Source organism: Manduca sexta, chromosome 13 (genome assembly GCF_014839805.1).
Source record: "Manduca sexta isolate Smith_Timp_Sample1 chromosome 13, JHU_Msex_v1.0, whole genome shotgun sequence".
In the NCBI taxonomy this organism is placed as follows: domain Eukaryota; kingdom Metazoa; phylum Arthropoda; class Insecta; order Lepidoptera; family Sphingidae; genus Manduca; species Manduca sexta.
In genome coordinates this window covers 6,955,055-6,977,242 of record NC_051127.1, presented here as the reverse complement: position 1 = coordinate 6,977,242, position 22,188 = coordinate 6,955,055, and the positions used below count along the sequence as shown (strand labels likewise).

At 35.0% G+C, this 22,188-nt stretch overlaps 1 protein-coding gene and 1 non-coding gene across 13 annotated transcripts in view; one reads left to right on the top strand and one right to left on the bottom strand.

Moving 5' to 3' along the window:
* LOC115449855 (AMP deaminase 2) overlaps positions 1-22,188 on the bottom strand; it is a 48,466-nt gene that overhangs the window by 18,638 nt on the left and 7,640 nt on the right. For 4 of the 12 annotated variants that reach the window (XM_030177749.1, XM_030177814.2, XM_030177809.1 and 1 more), the window contains exon 2: positions 1,806-1,947. In XM_030177749.1, the coding sequence (XP_030033609.1) occupies positions 1,806-1,947 (142 nt within the window). Of the gene's footprint in view, positions 1-1,805; positions 1,948-4,197; positions 4,362-13,611; positions 14,045-17,433; positions 17,671-20,978; positions 21,139-22,188 lie in introns of those variants that run through there. The other 8 variants (XM_030177801.2, XM_030177787.2, XM_037438295.1 and 5 more) reach the window with 8 other exon arrangements.
* On the top strand, positions 16,500-16,588 carry Trnay-gua. Its single transcript is given in 2 exon segments — positions 16,500-16,536; positions 16,553-16,588. It is a non-coding gene; the product is annotated as a tRNA-Tyr (tRNA).

The window sequence follows — 22,188 nt, the reverse complement described above, 5'->3', positions numbered from 1 at the left end:
CTCGTCAGACGACATTCTATTCGACCTCACACCACTTACCTTTGCCATGCCCGAATAAAAAAAGAAAATACAGCATAATAGTAAAAAGAAGTGTCGTGTCACTTTCTTGTAGAAATCGGCGCGCTCTTAGTTTTGTTACCTACTGAGTGTAGCGCGGTCACTAAGTGGCGAAGGTCTAGAAATACTCTGCCTTCCCACAGTAGGTCGCCAACACATACGATTCTGTTTTAAAGGTTACTTACATCAACAAAAAGGTGGATTGAAATGTTTTTATCGAGCCACGGCAAACGGCTACTGTTGCACTTAATAATTCCAATACAGTCCAAATGACCAACATTTAATTTGGACTGCATTGCAATTGCAAAAAAATCAATATTATAAGAGAGGATACGTATCTGTTAGCAAACTTTATAATAATTCAATACTATACAAAACATTTATTCATATTATAAAAATTCCGCATTCACTCGCACTTTTTGTCTTCGAAGGAGTAAGCAGAGGATCAAGTGGTGCAAAAGCCGTACATCACTTTTCTCGATTCAAACCCGAGACCTTAGCACTGCAGTCGTACACTAACACAAGTACGCCACCGAGGTAGTCTATAGCGAGGCAGTCGAGAATAAAATTCCATAATTATAAAACACCCAATGACATAACCCACGTTCATAATACCGTCAACGGAAGTCGAGTATAATAACTGTCGGCCAAGATGTAAGGAAGTTCATTATACAAAATTTTTTGAAGACCTAACATTTGCTAAGCTTATATCTGCAATTTCAAATTAGATTTAATAATTCTTTTACTACAGAAAACCGCTCTATCACAGCCTAATTTAGGTAAAATGACAAAGAACCTAACACTGATTAATAACTCACTAAGGTAGAGTAAATATCTAGCAATTTGAAGTGTGATCAAGTCCCCCACTCGCCAGGGCCCGCAGTTCAGGGCCGCGCAAATCGAATTACTGGCCGCACACGTCACGACTAACCAGATTACGACACACGACCTGTGGCGTGACTGCAGGCACAATTTTCGAATAGGGTTTCAGATTTGCGAGGATAGGGTTAAATTCTGTTGAATAATTCTAATCTCAGTGGTATGGGCGTACTGCAACTGTTTCCTAGGCTGTTATATGGCGCAGCGTAAGGTTTTTCGAAAGGGAATCCGACACAATATATAAGTACTACTGATATGAATGAATGAATAAATCGTTCCAATGATAATTATATTTCACATGAGTCACGGAAGCCGACAGAAATCGAGCTATATGGATTCTTCGGCGCTGCTGTTATCCTTATCTCCTTATAAGCCGTTCCTTCGGCATCTAGCCGGTACACTAGTCTAACAAAACTACTTATTAACACGTCCCCCCTCCGCAACTTCTGGTTGAAACCACAGATTAACTATGTTATTCAAATATATAAAACATTTGCACAATTATAAAAAAAAACCTTTTTTATTATCAAGGAAAGAAAAAATAAAGCGAACAAATATTAACCTATGTTTTTATATAAATAATTAAAAAAAATAACATTTGATTAACGACTGCCCTGGTAGCGTAGTTGTTAAGCATGCGCAGGGTCACCACCGGACTAAGGTACCAAACAAAGCGATATTATGTTTTTCTGCTCAGTATCAGCCCGAAGTCTGAAATGGTATGACGATCCTCTAGCCGCTTATGTGCAAGAGAGATAATCGCAAAAAATGGGTGCCCTGGTTACATCTCTGCTCACCCCTTCGGGGATAAAGACATGAATTCGTTTTTACCTTTGCTGAATATGCTATAAATGTAAAACTATACTAACTTGACATTAAGCTGTCTTTGTATGAGAAGCTTCTTCTCTATCTGTTCTATGGGGAACTGTGGCACCTCGTAAGGCGCAGACAGCTCGTTGGGCAGCTCCCGAGGCGTCTCAGCACCCACTGCGCTGGTGGGGCTCTCGCTTCCTGCAACAAACATACCACATTCCATTATAATAAAGCATTTCATTTAAATATGAAATTCCATTGTAACGATTAAAATTGTAAGCTTAGAAATATTTATATTTTAAAACATAATTATTTTTAAAATATTTGTTATGAAAAGGTGAAGCGAGATAGTTATATATGTAAAGGAATTTGAAGGACGGGTAAATATTTTGTGTTTATACAAATAATATTCGTTAACTCACAGTTAACTGTACAAATTAGTGGTGAAGTGTCGAACACGTATTGTCTTAGAACTCAAGTACTTTGGATGTTGACTGTGATCTCACTACATTACCTCATGGTTCAAAATATCGTATAATCAGTAGTTATAAATGTTTTTAAGAATTTATACTTAGTATTATATACATAGGTTTTACTCGCAGCTGCACCCGCATCGTCAACCTTTCCCTGTATGGAAATGTCACTGTATTCTTTTTGGGATAAAATGCCTACAATATGTTAATCGGTAATAATGATATTGTCTATGTATGTCCCAATTTTCATTTAAATCTGCTCAGCATCCTTTGCGTTTACTTCTAACTAAAATCAAAACATTCTACAAGCATTATATTCAATAGTAATGATAGAACATAAGACAAGTAAATACATATGTGTACTTTGTCTTTTCACCAACTAATTAAATAGGTTTTAGTACGAACATTATACGTTGGAAGTAGTATATTTTACTTTTTGTCCTGGTTCTTTGTCTGGCCCCTGTGGAGGTTTCATTTCGGGAAAAGATTTGCACGGAGCCAAGTTGGAGCGTAGAGCAAAAGGTAATAAATTTTTCATATTACTAAGTTAATTGAAACAAAAAATGGTAAACAATACACAATGACGTTTTACAAAAATTGTAATAAAAACATCTTAGGTAATACAAAATTTATTTAAAAAATATAAATCCATTTTAAAATTGGAACACCTGAATCACTCCATAATTGACAGGGGTGTACTAAAAAAATCCGAGTGGGGTAATTTTTGGAAGATAAAAAAATATGGTTCTTAAATATTCGTTGGAGCCAAAATGCTGTCTGTAATATTAAACCAAGGCCGTACCTACAAACTATTAAAATGATACATCATTTTGGTGTTTACGCGGCCACATCCGTGAAATCGACGGATGCGGGAGCACTTACTGCAACCAATAACAGTTTATAAATCGGTTTGACTGATGCGCGCTGGTAGGTATTATGCTGAAAATTATATTATATTTAAGAGCTGTCAAACTAATTTCGACATACGCCTAATAAATAGGCTAGCATTTCAATATAGATGCAACTAAGACGTCTCGGTAATTCTTAGTGACAATTATAAAATCAAGAATGAATTTTATTAATTAATTTTTATATGCATTGATATTTTTAAGATATATTATATAAAAATTTAAAAAAGTAACTTACAAAGTAAAGAAATAAAGAAAACTAAGCAATCATTTCCAACATCAATTGTTGTGAATCTTATTTGTTAGGTTTCTGCGGGTGAATTTAACTTAATATTGAATATTTTATAAATACTTCCGTTTCTCAAAGTAATTGAAAACTGCAGAGGTTTCAAGTTCATTGTAAGGACCATATAAATCTATGAACCAATTTAAAAATCATTGTGGTCGTACTTAACTGAGACGTAGTATATCATAAAAACGACACACATGTATATAATAATTGACCTTTCTGTAACATCTGTTATACAATAACCATTATAACACAACATGCATTGTTACAATCAAATACAACGTAAACAAATCATTTAAAATGTCAGTCTATTAATAAACATCTTTTGTCGCGCTGCATTCTTTACAAGTTATTCAAACTTGCATAATCGATTTTCAATTAGGGTCATCACAGATCTAACGAAAACTTCCTTCCTATTTTTTTAAACCGTAAGAATACAACTACACTATGACATAAAGGAAAAAAGTTAAAACTCTTAATCCAACTACATATACTTAATTCAAAATCGTGACATGACTGAAATTATGGCCTTTTTGTTGAATTATAGTAAAGTTACTAATTTTCTTCAACATATAAAACACATAAAAAATTACGAATTAACTAAACAATATCAATATATATCTAAAAAATTCACCTAACGTTCCAATTTCTAATCTGTATGTTTTTTATTATGAGCTAGCAGTCCGCCTGATGGCAAGCATCCGCCGGCCAGACTAAAGCAAAGCCAGACGCACAGCCAAGCCGTTGCCTACCCAATTTAAAAATATAATATATTTACGTTCAGTCTCAACCGGTGAATCCTGCGGCTCCGAAGGTCTCCTCACATGCCACAGGTCTTTATCGAAGCTATACATGTTAAGGCACTGTTATCACTCTGTTAGTAACACACCACACGAACACAATTGTTATGGAATAATTCCTCCGACGCGATGTAAAGGTTATCTGGGTAATAAATGATAATGTGATCGGTTTGGGCGCGTCATACTCCCCCAAGATGTTTATTATAAATAGCAAATAACACACTATTTATAGTGATATTAAAATGAAATCACAATTCGTTACTTGAATACAATAATGTATTTTTTTTTTTAATTTTTCTTACGCGCAGTCAGACTCGCTCGAGTTATTAAATATATGATTCTCGCGTTACTTATCATTAACAGTAGGAAACAGGAATGAAATCATCAGCCACAATCAAAACTGCATATCACAAAACACGTGCCAAAATCATTGTCAAAAGAACCCCCGACACATTTTCTGATTTCGGGCCTGTGTGACAAATGTCAATCTCATTATGCTATAGTCATCCGGTTTTTTTCCTCACAACATGTAAATCAATCGACAATGGTATGTCAGTTGTTTTTACGGACCAATGGGTAACTTCCTTGGCCTTTATATGTCGCGGACAAGGACGATTGTTGGACTGATTTAAATACATTTTGAACTTTATCACGTAGGTTTTAAATACTACTTGTTTTATTGTTACAAATACCTATAGATAATATTTCTTACTAAGAGATACTTAGCGTTGTCATATTGGTTTTGATGGACTATAAAAAAAAAACGAAATTTTGGATTACAGATCAAAGCCCTGCTTTGCACATTCAAATCTGCATCCAATATGATAACCAGTAGAGATACCTCATTAATATAGATTTTGAAGGCAACGGCAAACTGATTTACTATTAATAAATTCTAGCTAAGTAATAAACATTATGTCCTAATACAAATAGACTAAAATCCTATATGATGAAAAGTATAAGTTAGTTAGGATTTCTTCTGCCATTTATTATAATTCTCTTTGGCACTCCGTATCGGAATGGAAAAAGGAACTTACTGTGTTATAATTACGAACCTCTACCATTAAAGTCTTGAAGACTGACATCCAGTACCAAGCCTGGCAATGCCGGATTTATATTTTTTATGAGTGTAGGCCACTTTATTTCCGACGCCCCATGTTTATGTATGTATGTAGGTTTCTAAAATACTTATTGATTTTCCATTTGTTTCTATTATGGAAGGCACTAAGGTAAATAAATGAATGATTAATTAATTCGAGTGAGCGTCCTCTGAAAACTGCCACCCCTAAGAGGCTGCCTCCTATAGGCCGCGGCCTACACGGCTTCTTTACAGATCCAGGACTGAAACCTGGCATGTAAAGCGCAATGATGTTAGAACAGTCATTTGCAGTTGCCAGCCATGATATCGTGTATGAGGATTTACTATTTATAACTTCTATTAAAAGAACTACTTATAGAGAGACTTTCTCGCCTTCACTCCTACAACTCCCGTAAACCAAGATCAGCAGTGGCATGCATTTTATGACACCGAGCAGTGAAGCTCGGCGAGTCTCAGGGAAAACTAATATGTCATTATCCCGCAACAAAATTAATCAAATAGTGAGGAGTTGGAAATATTAATTGTCCATGAAAGGACTATAGTAACCGTAGTTCTTTCAAGACAGATGCCCTTCCCTACGAGCCTATTACGTCACACATGACGTCATTTGCTTTATAAGCTCTCCCATGTTTAGGCTCCCATAGAGTTGAAGCATTGCGTCGTAAATCTTTTTAAACTGCCGCAGGACGGTAAGAATCGTTTTTATTACTGAATACGGCGAAACTATACAGTTTAGGACGTTACTTTTACATATCTTGCCAGTTATGTTTGTATAACTTATTACGTATATAAAAATAGTCTCCCGTCTCGTCGGTCTGCCTGATCGCGATAAACTCATAAACTATCGTACGGATTTCGAATAAACTTGGTATGGATATAGTTTAAGGCGATACCTCAAGGTCCATTTTCATACATTTTGTTTCGGCTTTAATCTGGGTAACTAAACAAGTATTGGCAAGTAAAGAATTTAAATTCACGTCTAGTTAGTGATTAGTTCTCGCAGTTGAAAGAAAAACGTAAAAATAATTAATAATCATGGATATTTCGGCCTTTAAAATTTAATATGACGAAATTTTAACGAAACAAAATGTATGAAAATGGACCTTGAGGTATCGCCTTAAGACTCTGGGAAGGATGTAGGCCATTTTATCCCAGGAAAAGCTCCTTTCACGCGTGCGATGCCGCGGACAAAAGCTAGCTAACTATAACACAAAGCCCTCCACCGCGTTTGTCTCTATAAACACGATAAATTTAAAATCTACCCGACGGATTTTAATACAGTTTTCACGAATAGACGGAGTGATTCAAGGGGAAGGTTCCTGTGTTTAATACAATATGTTTTGTACGACAGAAAAATAATTAGGGATGCGTCATTCATGCACATTGCTAGTAAATAAAAAGCATGATTTCGAAATAAAAGTTCATAAGATCGTATCGTTGTTCCCATGTTCGAAAACCTAAACTGTATTTTTTTACTGTGTGTCGGAGAAATGTTGATAATAGTTTTGTTCCGAAGAAAGTCTTCGGAACAAAACTATTATCTATCGAATATAGCGATAAGAAAAAGCTAACTGAAATAATCCTTAATCATAAATCCTCATCCCATATTAAAATATTGTGTTTTGGGTCCTATTATTTGGACCCAACCCTTCAGAACAGAAACTAGGAATTAAGAATCTGACATCAAAGCCATAACATTTCGTTCAAAAGCATCGACCACTGGACCATAGCGTATCATTTTTTTGTTCTGTCTGAAGTTAGCTCTAACAACTTTTATCTTTTTTCAAACAACGTTTACTATTACACAAATGCATGGCAGAATGTTTTATTTACCTTAGCTTTACTGAACTAAAAACAATTCCTTTGTACTTTATATTTCTTGTCTGTATCCACGCTGTAGTGTATTTAGGATTGCAAACATTTGGCACGCGTAATAGAGTTCGTTATCCCTGCAATAGGTATAGACATGTATGGTGAACTTTTGGCACGCTTTACTTAAAATACACATTAGAATGAACATAGTAATATTTTTAAATAATAATATTATGCTTTAATATTGGATATAATTTTTTAAGCTAACAGTTCTAACAAATATTCATCTTAAAATAAAACTATTTTGCTTTGCAGCCTTCGTGGTCACAGAGCGGACCACAAACGCTGCAAAGTCTTCGTAAAGTCGGGAGAAAATAATGATATAAAATCCGCGATAAAATCCTCAAAATTGTTTTACTCATGTCTAACATTCGCGTAAACATAAGAAATCATTAAATATCCATCTCATATACTTATTATTTCCTATATAAAAATGTCGGCAAAATTAAGATTTAGTGCTAGTCTAATCGTGTAGAAGACACTAATCACTCCCTGATTTATAATGAGAGTTTTAATAAACTTATCTCACCTCTGTGTAAGATCTTTAGACATTGAAGGTATCAAACTATTTAATAAATTATAACACTTGAGTTGTGATTTAAGCGCCTGCTATCAGCCGAATCGGCGCGGTTTCATTAAACTTAGCTGTCAAATGCTATGACTTAAGATATCATTTGAGATAGTATTAATATCCAAATATTAAGATGCTGACTGTTACTTAACAACGTGTCAGCGGTATCGCACTTCAGAGTGTCATAGAGTAGCATAAAATATAGGTACGTACCGCCATAAATATTGATGGGGTCACTTCCTGAAACCATTTAGTAACAGGGTATAAATCGTTTGGCTTAAAGTGTCTGAGTGTCACATGTACCCAGCCCTCCCTAGACTTCTCAATACGTGCAGTTTTATTTCCCAAAAGAATGTTAAGGTTATCAACCCTGCACTCCATTGTCTCGGCGAATCAATAACTTGATTAGGGCAACAGCAATAGAACTAAGGCGCGGCTGTCTCCACACCTCATTAATGGTTTATTACCTGCCACACCCGCAACTACCGCGGCGTGAATGTACTCGAGTCGATAACTTAAGGCTTGAAATAAGAATTAGCAACGCCTTTATTCTGCAGTCGCTGAACACTCTGACGGAGGCTCCAATCATTATCTGCGACTAGACAAGCCACAAATCCTTGCCGAAGAACACCGATTCCTGTCTAGGATGATTCGCAAGGCTATCGAAATTAAAAAACATCCGAATTTCAATAGAGAAGATAAGATAAGAATATCACAAATTTTGCGCACACACATAGAGATATATTTTAATTAATCAACACTAATGATGAGTTATCTCAATCATTATTAACATAACATGACCTGCATCAAAATACGTCCAGCCAAATTACCACCATACGCGATAGACTACTGTTTCATTGTATGCATACACCATTATTTCGATCAGCCGCAAATTAACATTATTAGTTTCCTTATTGACATTATGTGTAAAACACGTCAGTATACTACGATATCGTGCAGGATATCGATTCAATTAGCTATACAACAAACTTAATTCAATGTGTTTTCATCTATACTAATATATAAAAGCTGAAGATTTTCTTTGTTTAAACGTGGTAATCTCAGGAATTCGTGGTAATCTTCAAGAATAGAAACTTACATTTCTCCCGAGTTTTATTCCGGAAAACCTTATTCACGCGGATAAAGCAGCAAGCAAAAGATTACTAACAAATTTTTGATTATTTTACTAATAGGAACTTATATCTCTCCTCAGTGCTATTCCCCGGCAACTTATTCACGCGGATGAAGCAGCAAGCAATAGCTAGAGTTTAATAAAATAACGAGTACTCGACACGGCAATATTTGTTTATATCTTTATACCATAATGCTTAATTTACCGGCTAACAAAAATGCTAATACTATAAAATATATGAAATTAGATGTTTCTCATGGGTGTAACTAGAATTCAGTTCTAGGGAGCTCTTGCACAACCCTTGCAGACAAAATATAAACGTTCACCGCTACATCTGCTATGTTTATCGTGACATCTCGTGGCTTAAGATTGGACGGAGAGCGGAGTACATATCTAAATCCACTGTGATGCTTCCGTCAGATATCACCTTTACGCACGAGTCATGCTGATCATGTCGTAGGAACATTAAAGCATGTAGTGGTTTATTTATTACTTTAGACTAGGGCTGCGTAAAATCTGATTCTATAACGATTTCTTACGTGAATGTTACAAATTAAAAGAAGAAAAAATATTTTCTGGTCTTATTTTAATCGGGCCGGATCCGCAAATTAGTTTTATTTTAAAATCTAGTTCTATGCTATAAACTCAACGCAAAAATAACAATGAAGAAATCACAGGAAAGCAAAATTAGCAATTTTGTTTACTAGCACGACGGTTGTTTAAAATCAAATTACTGAACCGATTAAAAAAAAATCGAATTCACTTAATAAATGATAGTTACATAAAAAAAACCGCGGAATTGAGAACCTCCTTTTTTAAGTAGGCGAGGTGTAAAGTTCCTTCACATTAATGAAAGAGTTTTTCTAATTCTGGCAGTTGTTCCTTGGAGCGTTAAAACAAAACCTTCAGCCTTATCTACTTATATTAGTATAGATTACCTATTCGTTGCGTCTTCCGTATATTTTTTTCAACATATTTAATTAAGGACACGAAAAATGTACGTTTTTATTATGTTTATATTATTAATTCACTACCCACTTTAGGTAATTTTGAAGTAACTTATTAGATATTTAAAATTACGCCCAAAAAAATCAAATGCGAAATTAATATTAATAAATTAATTATTTATATTTTTTACCATTAATAATAACGAAGATGTGAACCGGCTTTGGTCGCCTAATGAAAATGTATGCATATTGTTAATTCTTATTTGGTCTACTGCGATACGGGCCGGGAGCCTAGTGCAGTGACCGCTGTGAACTGATGTAATGTGTTCTTGTATATTGTTTAATAAATAAATAAAGTAAAAATAAATAAACTTGAAATCTATATAGATTAATAATCAGCCAGAAAAATAGCTAAACAAATTAAAAATTTAAAAACGCCTATAAACTTTTATATGCCGAAACATTAATCGTTTTATCTTCACTAAAATAATTTTTACAATATTAATTTTATTTTAAATGAAGAACAAATAAGTTAATTTATAAAACCGTTTTTATCAAAAAGACTTTTGTGTTGTATGTATATTCTATGTACACTACATTCACTAGTGTATGAAAATAATACACACACTAATGAAGGCCGAAATGAAAACAACTGTATATTCTTTGTTACACAGGTGTGTACAACCTTACGCGTCAACAAATACCTACAAAACTAATTTTCTTTGAAGTAATTAGCTAATAACTCCAGTTATTTCCTTAAAGCGCGGGAGGCCGCCATTACTCCAGACGCCACTGTAGTTTCCTTCTAATTATGAACCATTCGTTTTGCAATTTGTATGATATTGCGAAATATTTCTTGAGCAAAATTTAATTGGCAATGGAAATTACAACGTTGTTTTAAAAAAATCGCACATACAGGATGTTCTAAAAAGATGGTATATTCGGATCAAAAATTGTTTTAAATTCAATGTTTTTTATAATATGTTGTTAAGACAGTTCTGTAACAAAAAAATCATAACAGATTTCCCTTTACAGATCTAAATATATTACATTTCCTGAATTATTCAAAATCAAACCCATCATTACTTCAAGCTTACTCAATCCCCGACAAATATAACAAATACGAAAATAACTCACACAAAAAACAACCCATCACGAACATCAAATAAAATAATAGTGCCGAATAAGATAAACAGCAGAGCCGTGATGAGTGGGCCGCTGTAATCAATCACACAGAAAGTGAAGTTCACTGCGGTTATCTGGATGACGTAATTATATCTATTTGCGAATAATATTATTTGTGTTAGATCGATAAGACAACTCGATAGCTTTTTAACGAACAATTTGGTAATAAAACGGCGCGGCGCGGCGGTCTGTTTTGCGCGTAAATAACAGCTTCGAACAATTTACAATAAAACTGCGGCCATTTTGCGAATAAAATTGACTGATTTCGATGAAGTTTTTCGTATCATTGTACAGCCATTTTCAATAATTGATCCTAACCGCTTTTTTCGGTCTATCTCAAAAATTAACCAATCAGCACAAAGGTTTTTTGACATGCTTACAGCTGAGTTATTTTGATTGGTTCATTCTCGGATCGGATTGAAGATTGAGATTGGGATCGTTTATTGAAAACGGATGTTAAAGGTTGTGTACCAGAGACAAAATATTTAAAAAATATTATGCTAATGGTATGTACTGCCTATGGCCATAATTTCCCATGCGGATGAAGTAGTTAGTACAACTTATACAAAATAATGGGATAACTTATCCGTGCTTATTCAGGTCATAGAAAATCTAGCGAATCCCTTAGGCATAAGAGTTCTGGACGCGGAGCAATTGTAGATATCTGGGTCATGGCAGGGATTTTTTTCCTGCCTCAGTGGCGTCCAAGGACGATTGCATCCTGTCGCTAAATAAATTATCGTCCAAACATAAGGGCGTAAAAATATAAGCTATTTTTAAGTGTTGCCGAAATAGAAACAAATTCTGCACGATAACTATAAGGTCGAAATTTCAATTTATAATTACAATAGCTAAAAACGGTTTATCACTGGCAGCCATATTTTCTCTATTTCCAACGACATGCGACCATGTCTTTTCCATCACAGAAGATACTCTACAATCACAGGAAGATACTATCTAAATATTATAGGAATCAAATCGCAGCCTTCCATCTTCTTATGGAATACGATAAAGAATGAGTCAGAGATAATCAAGTTGCAAACACAATAGAACCGGTCTGGTAAGTGGATAGTGCGCAGTTTATGCAATGGGCATTGCAACGGAACACCGTACCTTCTATGCGTTCATGAGACCCTAGTACCTCGACACTGTATGAGCCTCTGGAGTGCTGGCAGGAATCTATTTATGGAGTGTGTGCGTTATTTTTGTACTCAATAGTTTTACAGACTTGTCCCTATTAGGGTATGCGACCCTAGAATGAAGAACTCATATGAATTAAGTGTGCCGGTAGTTGAAATGCATTTATGGGGCAGGTTATATATTAACTTTACTTGTTTAATATAGATTAATTTGTCCCGATTTTTTATATAATTGTATATGTAAATTAATATATCGACGTATAATTCGTAAAGTTCAAGAAATACCTACTCAATAAACAAACTTTGGGACCATTAATTTCATCATTCGTGGACTGGTTTAAAAACGATCATATGGGTCACTCATTACACATATAATACTCGTGATATTGCTTCCTTTGCTTTATTTTATTTCGATAAAAGAAAACAATATAATGTTGGCAAAATGACTTTACCGAACCTTGTGATAACCTTATTTATCAAAAAACAGTTAGAGAAATGCTGGGATAGGAAAATCTGATAGCATTCACAAAATTGCGAAATCCATGACAAAGTCACCCCATGGCGGATTTTCCACCACGTGGTCTGTTGCTACCCAAACTCGGCACGATTTTTATCTTCAGCCAAAATGACACAAATCCTACAGTCTTTTGCCAATACTCTTGAAGTTTGTAAAGTATAAAAGATATTCACGAATTTATCAAATTAAAATGGTTTCGTAAAAAAAACTGGAGTAGACTAGGTAACATAAAATGGAACAGAAATTATGCAGGAATATAAGCAGATTTAGAATTATGATTTTATCAAATGTATGTCATACAGCGGGTTTTATTCTGAAGGCGAGAAGAGGGTCTTTTTGTAAAAACACCGTTACTTCATTAAAACTAATTCGTATAACGGTATCCTTAATCAGGCCATTATTATCAAAATGGAATATTCCTTATTAGTAAAATATCCTGTAAGAGTAATTATTCTCACACGGGGACCTTAAGACTTGGTATCAGATTTTTATAGGGACAAGAAACTATTCCACGGCCTCTTTATATTTTTAGTCAAATAAATCTGTCCAATTAAATTAATTCGCAATGCTGACGAATTGTTTATTTAAAGTAATATTTTATTGGTATCCTTGAAATCATTGGTAATGATACTCAACATTTAACCAAGTTGCATGTTATATATGAAGTAACAAATTAGAATTGTTAAAAAATGCCTAAATACTACTAACATTTGCGTGTCATGTTTAAATATAAAATACTGATAACATTCATTACACAATCGTAATCATAGCTGATGACAGTTTCATTTAATATTTCCTTCCGTTTTATTGTAACGCGTTGGTGACAATTATTAACAACTTCCTCTTAAGAAACGACGTTGTTGACTCTTTAAGCACACAAGTCCGGAAAATATGTCAAGTTATGACTGCAAATTAATCAGATTAACATACATCGCCGCTCACTTTCCATTTCACATGAAACTTGATTTTAATTAATTTAACATATGCGTGCAAGACGAACTGACGTGCAAGCTGTAACCTGTATACAATTTCACAACAAACACCAAACGCAGGTAATTGAAACAATAGTCGACTCCTTAGAAAACACTTGGATCAACCGGATGCGTAGGTGTTTAATTAACACAATTATTGACACTTTAAAACAACGCTATTAACCGTTTTGTTATAATTAAATAACGTACCGAAACCGATCACAATAAGAAATTAAAAAAAGAAAATATAATAAAAAAAATAAATGTCAAAAATTGAATGCCACGCATTAGTACCGCGGGCGCGTTGCGAGGCGATCGGCGCGCCACTGCGTCGCGTGGCGGCCGGCACGGTCGGCGACTGTCGGCGGTGGTGACGGTGGCGCGGACGGCGAGCCGCGCGACACTGGCCCGACCAGCTGTACCCTGTAGACAATGGGTGCAGCGCGGAACGGAACGCGACAGTGTAAAAATGTTTGGCGTAAAGTTTCATACACCATAATCTAGGTATAATGGTATGTGGGAAACTAAATGGTGCAGTTTGTAACTAAATAGTATAAAAACGCAATACAAATAGAATTTTCAGTTAGGGCTGTATTTGGGCTACTATTAAACTCGTTTTAAGAATATGGAGTCGCTCGATCTTGCACTGTCTCGTAAAACGTAACCCGAGAACCGTGCAGAATGAACGTTGCATAATAAAATGAGGATACAACGATGTTGACTATAAATCAGCATCGTCTCGGCTATACCGTGCACTCTTGGGTAGACTCCTCCCTGTTTAATTATGGTAGCTCCATGCACCTCTAGGGAGGTTCCACACCGGGGTTGTACAATTAGGGTTCTGCAAGTTACCTGAAAATTAGTCTTGACATGCCCCGACAAGCAATGTTTAGTTTCTATAAAACAATGCTCAGAGGCAGTTGATCATGAATTTGTGGCTCGTTTCCTAGTTCATCATCATCATCTTCCTCAATTCTACCCATGTACCGCAGTAATAACACATTCACTATAACATTATGGGCTGGAACTATATCGCCTTTTTGGTAGGTATTATGTGCACGATATTGAAATTTATACTGTGCTATGATTACTTTGTTTCATAACGAGGATATTAATAATAACGAACTAAAGGGAACAAGTAGATTAACATAATGGTAAATTTCAAAAATTACCAATCATAATCTTTTTAAATGTTTTTATTGATACCCCTTTTCTGCAACACCCTGTATCTACAACTGCAAGATGAAGAATTTGTTGTATTTTTTTGTTTTTAATCCCAAATGTGTGGATCTAAAACAACTAATCATTTATTATTTCTGAAAGATTATGATGTCCGCAACAATGACTGTCCCCTTGGAAGTTGCAATTATTATCATATTTCTTTGCTTTACTAGTTTCACGTAGGTAATATATTCCCATCTAGATACCTACGTCGAAATGTGTCCACGAAATTTTAAAGGTGCGCAAAAAAGGTCCATTTTATCATAATTACGTCCAAAATTAAAGAAATAAAAATAACTTGAACGATAACATACACAACAAATATATTGCACAAACATGTGTTTGCTCACGTAATTACTATCTGCCAATAACGTACAAAAATATTTACTGTCGCAATGTAAACATTCGGAAAAATATTTTGTTTAATAATTGGAAAAATATGATAAGAGATGTAACACGTTAATGACCTCCAAAATAAAAGTCCTATACTTTTGGGGATAAAAACATTGTTATGCAGTATGTATTGTTAGTCGGCATGTAATGCAATGAACTCTGTAACATTTGTACACCAACTGAGTTTTGTAACATTTCACATTTGTCTGTTTTTTAATACAAATAAAAATAATAAAAATATACACAAAAAATATTAAATTATGTACAGGAAACATTAAAATAATTCGAAAAGGCTCCCAACGTGTTCGAAGTTTTTTTTTTATATTCGGACATGACAAAGTAACTAACTTTATTGCCCTAGTAATTGGCACTCCAATCCAGATAGAACTTTCTCCCTCAGTGCTTTCTATTCGTTACGACTTATTCTTCAAACGGGTGCTCCTTTCTTCTTGGCTTTGCCTACGTCCATAGGCATCGGTGACCACTTATCAAGTGGGCCGTTAGGTTATCTTCCTTCAGGGATGTTGCCAGTATATACTCTATTTTCCTGTTGAAAAATAGAGTATATATTGACGAGTAAAGATACACCTCGACAGCCGACATATGGATGTTGGAATCGGATATACACAGGCTGATCCCGGAAGGTGACACGTGGGCCACTATGGCAGGCTTTAAGACCTTGTCTACGACTACGATACGATATGACTATCCTGCACCAGGCACACGTGGCTTCTGCGTTAATATCAGCTAAATCAAATATCCAAACATCTAAAATCTTTATATTATTTATTTATTTATTACACTTTATATACAAAGAGAATGGCTTCGGCATTAAAAAAACTGAAAAATTAAAAAAATTTAAACTGGTAGAGAATGCCTTCGGCATTAAGTCCGGTAAAGGCGGACTCAATACCGAAGGCATTCTCTACCAGTCAACCTTTAGGTGGTGCAGGGACTGAAGAGGTAGGTGTATATTAGTAGGCAGATTTTCGCCACGCAGGTCCCGTAGTAGGATATTTATGCTGGGAAAATAGAATTATCCTCAGCTCAAGTCATATCTGTTACAAAGTTAATTTTCGTCCCATTACGCAATCAGTAATTAAATCATACGTGTTGGGTAATTCAAATGTAGTTAGCAGTTCAATCACTGCTTACCCTTTTGAGTAAAACAGTTAAAAATTTGTATATTATTTATTTGCAAAAGTATTCTGTAATTTCGATTGTCTTTCCAAGCCTTCGATAGCTCAGTTGGTAGAGCGGTGGACTGTAGAGGTTAAACAATGGCTATCCATAGGTCGCTGGTTCAAATCCGGCTCGAAGGATACTTTTGAGTTTTTATTATTTCGATTTATTTTTATGTCTGTGTACTGCATTTTATTTCTATCTATAATATTACATATTATGCGATGTTTTTTTTTCAATATCATGTTGTGTGAAATATTAGCGCCTGAACGTTTGCTAACTACTTATTTACAAACCGTCGGGTTGCCATTTATTATTGGATAAAATATTTAGTGCCTATTTTTTTTTAAATAATATATACTATGGCCTGTGTCTGTTCACCTGTGTATGGATTCCCAAATCTGTTAACACAATAACAGCTTTTAAAAGCAAATATACAGAAATAAAGAAACTATCCAATACTTCAATTGTTCATTTGAAAAATAAAAAATTATAATTCTTCGCTTTGGTACACTTCTTCGGAAATTGCACATTTTACATACAAAACAGTTTTCTACGAAATAAGTCCAACTAACTGCCGCATTCCGTGACGTAACTTGAATGACCAAAAAGGCATTTTTATGAAATTAATTTCTTCGCTCAAAGCTAATTGATACTGTTCCGTTACAAGAGAAATAAGCGACTTGAAAATTTAAGACAATTGACCTCTGAGAAATAATCTAATTTGCGAAATGGAAATTGATAAGTGACGTCTCTAAAGCCTAGTTCGGTCTACGCTAAATTTTAGTCGAATAGTGAAGAAGGAAATAAGAATATTTTGTTGAGTAGATTAGTACAAAGATGTTACTCAAATACTCGCTGTTAAAATTCTAGCTTAGTGTAAATTAGGCTTATCTTCCAGTAATCAAGTTTCGTAGAACCGTGGCCAGTGGTCAAATTGTTGGTTAGGTTATGTTCGCTAGCTAGTTCTTGCGATTTTTCTTACCACCATCATCGAAGAAAGAGTCTGTGATGATTCGCGGAGATCTGGATCCGTCCGGAACACCTCTGATCGACATCGCAACACTTATCTATCACTTCATAAACATTAGAATCACTATCACTATGTAATAAAAATCACGCAACGATCATTTTTGGTTGTTGAGTACGAGTGGTAGCCAAGCGATGGCACACACGAATCCGAGATTTGCAGTTGTTAAGCCGATAAATTGTAGTGCTATATCTAATTAATGTTTGTCAGTTTGTTGTACGGGAAGTGTAGTTATGACTATTAAGATCTTAAGAAAATTGGACTTATCTTAGTATAGACTGTAATTTTTTAGAAATAAAATTTTACGTGATTCTTTTTCGGTAATGAATAAAGAAGGTAGTTCGAAAATGATGTGTGGAGAAGTTATATAGGGGTACGGTACAATTAGTCATTTTGAAAGGTTCTTTCGCTGACACATCGAAGTATTGAGATGCTGTCTGTATAAAGGAATGACGAATAAACTATGTGTAATTAAATGTTTTTAATACTATCACACTAATTTATGTTTTGAAGTGACAACTAGTGAACGAGAGAAGAAATCAACGGCGCCTAAGTAAATAATTAATTTCGCATACTATAACTAATATCGTGTTAATTATTAAAATATCTTGCAAATTTATCGAAAACATTCAATACTGACCTACACCAGCCTCTTCAAAAGTGGGAGAAAAGCCAAATAATTACCCTAGTATACAATATTTCCAAGATAGTGTTGAATCGTGATTGATGGTGTTTTTTATCGTATTCCTTAATCGAAGCGATAAACCAAATAACATGAAGGTGAGGATGTTGTTTAATTTGGCATTTTGGCACTTTCCTTTGTTATATTTTTGTGAGTGTGAATCAGCGCTACATGTGTCACTTTTCCGGAATCATGTAGATTGGCGTCAAATTTCCTTCTTTCCTCATTTTAATCTATAAACACAGGCGGTAGCGGCAAAGGAAGTAATTTTTCGAAGTATGTGGTCTGGAAATTGTTGTAAAGATAATTAGATTTTAAATTAATTACGAAAAGAAAGGGGGCGGCAATTGGATTGTATGGACCATTTGGAACTGATAGGTGCCATAGTCAAATAATCGTGTTGTTTTATATCTTTGTTTATTGGCCGTTGTTTTATTATGGTTCTGTCAGATTATAAGTTTTAATGAATAGGGTACCGGACTCATTTTTGTTTTTTACTATTATTAAATATTTACGTTATATAAATTATAACACAGAAGGAATTATTAAAATCCGGTAAAAATCAACAAGATATATTAAGTCTTTGAATGTCGTTGGAAGGGGTAATTAACAAGAAACAGAAAAGAGACGAAATACCCACATTTGACGTCATCGGGAATTACGACGCGTGCGAAAGAAAGAGATGAAGCGATATCCCCACAACGCGTCCACTTCTGCACATTGCAATATTTGAAATATGAATTACTAGCTAATTGTTTAACCAATTATTATGCAGTTTTCGCAGGAGTGCTTCTTTTCCGTATTATTAACCAATACATATGGAATAATGTACAAAATCAAGCATAGGCCGGTCCCCTATTGTCCAATACAGACTGATAAGTGGGTTTGAGATCATACAGATTTAGTTGGATCAGTTGGGCGATCCACCAGTCATTGGGTCAGCTTTTTAGAATCATATTCCTTAAGAGAAGGCAATATTCCAACAAGATATAAACAAGAATAATAGGGAACGACAATCACAAGAATTGATATAGAAAAACACATATACATTGATCTAATCCAAAAAAAATTACAGCACTTCGTTCACAATGATAACTATAAATAATAAGACGCTCGTGTAATGATTTCTTATGTTTACGCGAATGTTAGACGCTCATAGCAAAACTTTATTTAGAACAGACAACGCAAGGTCAAAAACTGATGACTCACAATCTTGCACTTACTAATAAAAAGGAGTGAAACTGCACTCACTTGCTAGTATAAAAGAGGCAACAAACTTCTTCGAAGATATGTATATTTCTTTTGGCAGTGGTGTTCTAAAGAATAGCGGAATTGGCGAAGAGCATTGTTTTGGAAAGGATCACAAGGTATAGTCTAGTGTGCAAGATCTTGTACTCTCCTGCCCTCATACAACATGCAATTGGATTTCGAGGAATTATTTACATCATACTACTTATTTTAGTATTTTGTTTCTTGAAGTGACTCAATGCCGTAAATTCTAGAAAGTGCTTCGTAACAATACAAGTTATTATAAAGGTTGCCTTGATATTCGCGGATGACTGCGGCTGCTGATACCGAACTTTGCTACCCAACTTTCAAAGACAATCTTTTGATGTAACGAGGCATTGACAATGGGTTATAGAACCCATAGCTGATCTTTGACGTAATTTTGACTAAAAGAGAACACTTAGAATGCATCATTTAGGTAACAATCGTATCTATGCCTTAGAAAGATTGCATGGCAAATAAACTTGAATGACAGCTTTAAAGATAACACTAGCGTCTCAGTTAATTGACGTTAAACAGCACACCATATAATTTGAAAACGATGTGTACCTCTCAATTGCAATTAACGCAATCAAAGGCGGGAAGCCGTGTGCGCGCCGCATGCCGCGATGTTTATTTTTGGCGGGAACTTTGCCAACCACCCACTCCTGTTGTAAAGTCAAAGACCTACTATGAATTGAAATCCAAATTTTGTTTATAACGGTAAAAATCTGATCAAGATTTTTTAATAAAGATTGGAGGATAGGTATTATTATTCTATCTGACTACATCAACCATCGTACTTACTCTTAGGACATCTGCTAACAGTTTCTTATCAAAATCAGTTGATGTGTACGTAAAAAAGAACACATATATGAATCTAAATACTGCAGACATATTTGTCCAAATATTTTGTTAGTAAACAAAATATTTGGACTGCAAAAGTTTTACCTTTGGGTGTAATCATTTGCCATTCCTAGGCACGAGGTATTCAAGAAGCATTGAGTAAATTGTGTACCTATTTTGAAGCAGCAGTTCCACGACAAGGTCATGAGAATGGAATATATTTCGTGGTAGACATTTTTAGTGCGTCTTCAGCGAAGGCCGTCTTGGTAATACAATGACAGAAATTCTAAAGAATAATGTGATATAAGCAAGAATACATTTTAGTGCTGAGTACATTGTTTATTATAAGAGCATAATATAGGCATAGCATGAATAACACCATCTGAGATGTTTATAACCTTACATAATGCATGAAGTACAAAACATTATAATCAGTTCTCAACAACTTACGATGAATAAGCAAGTTCCAAACACACAAAACCACATAAAAAAAAGTTAAAACTCTATACAACGTTTCTATGTTTGCAATCTTTCAGCTACGATTATTTACCGAAATGATGCAGATTCGAATCGTCTAAATCATTCGTAACGTTCTAATCACGATTACAACGGCCTTGATTTACAAAACTGAAACATTCCATATACTAATGCACTGTAAAATGATGAATGGAAAACGGCTTGCAACTGCGAATATCGGATGCGACACCTGTTGGACTATAAGTTAGCACGTCACTCGCGCTGGAACGTTCCAGAAGGCGCGGTAATTGTCGCGGGTACGCACAGGATATTTATTTTTCACGACACTATTGTATGTTGTTCGATGTTTGGACGGCGACTGACACTGAGCGGGCTGGCGGGGCGCGCCGCGCGCTTTCAGACAATATCCATGGCATCGCTTTGTCACGCACGGTCTATTGTTGCTCGAGTTAGATGAGCTAATTACCGCTAAATAGTGCGGTTAATCGCACTTAATGTTACTGTGCAAAGGTTTTTTTTTTTTTATCTGGACATTGTAAAGTAACCCCACTGTACCTGAGCGTAAGCGGAGTGGGGTCCAATAGAATGTGGACTGACGAGAGATGATTACCCTTCGATAGTCGACACAATTATGCCGACCTGACACAGGCTGATCCAAGAATGCAACACACTTACGTGGGACATTATGGCGGGTTTTAACAACTTGTGCATACCGGGCTATACCGGGCGCATATAAAATATGTCCTACCACCAGTCAAAATCACATTCTGGTTAGGTAGTACATCTATGCCTTCGTCTTTAAAATATCAGAGGGCCGTACGTTCCAAAAAGTCATCCGACACCGTAGGGCATGACGTTGAAGATTTAGAAGAATTATGTGGAAAAGTTCTATAAATAGCATTAATTGAGATATTTCTGGCTTTGTCAACAACTTGTCTCGTTTCTCCAAGTCATTTAATCCTTGACATGTTTTCACTCCCAATGAGAACAACAGTTTAATTTACGTAAAAACAAATATAAATCAGCCCCAACAATACCCAATTGTGAAGCTACATTGCCTTTGTTAAATAATATTGTTGCACATTTACAACTTCTGGGAAATCGTGAGAAATCATTTCTCATGAATTAGTAAATAATATTCAACGTTTTACACAGCTGACTAACAAAACTAGCAAAGCACGGGTCTATTTAGATCACTAAGTGGTCCATTAATCATACGGACAAGTTAATCATTGGCATTAGAACTTAATTACTTTATCTTTTCCAGTTCTCTTGTTAATAATTATGACAATAGCTTCTTATTCGTTGGACATCATAATTGGAAAATACCTTTGATTGCTTTGTTTTATCATAAACATTGCTTGAAGCTAGATCGAAGTGCTCATTAGTTTTATTCGTCAGTTAGAAATTCAAAACTGGATTATACATTCTGAATTCAT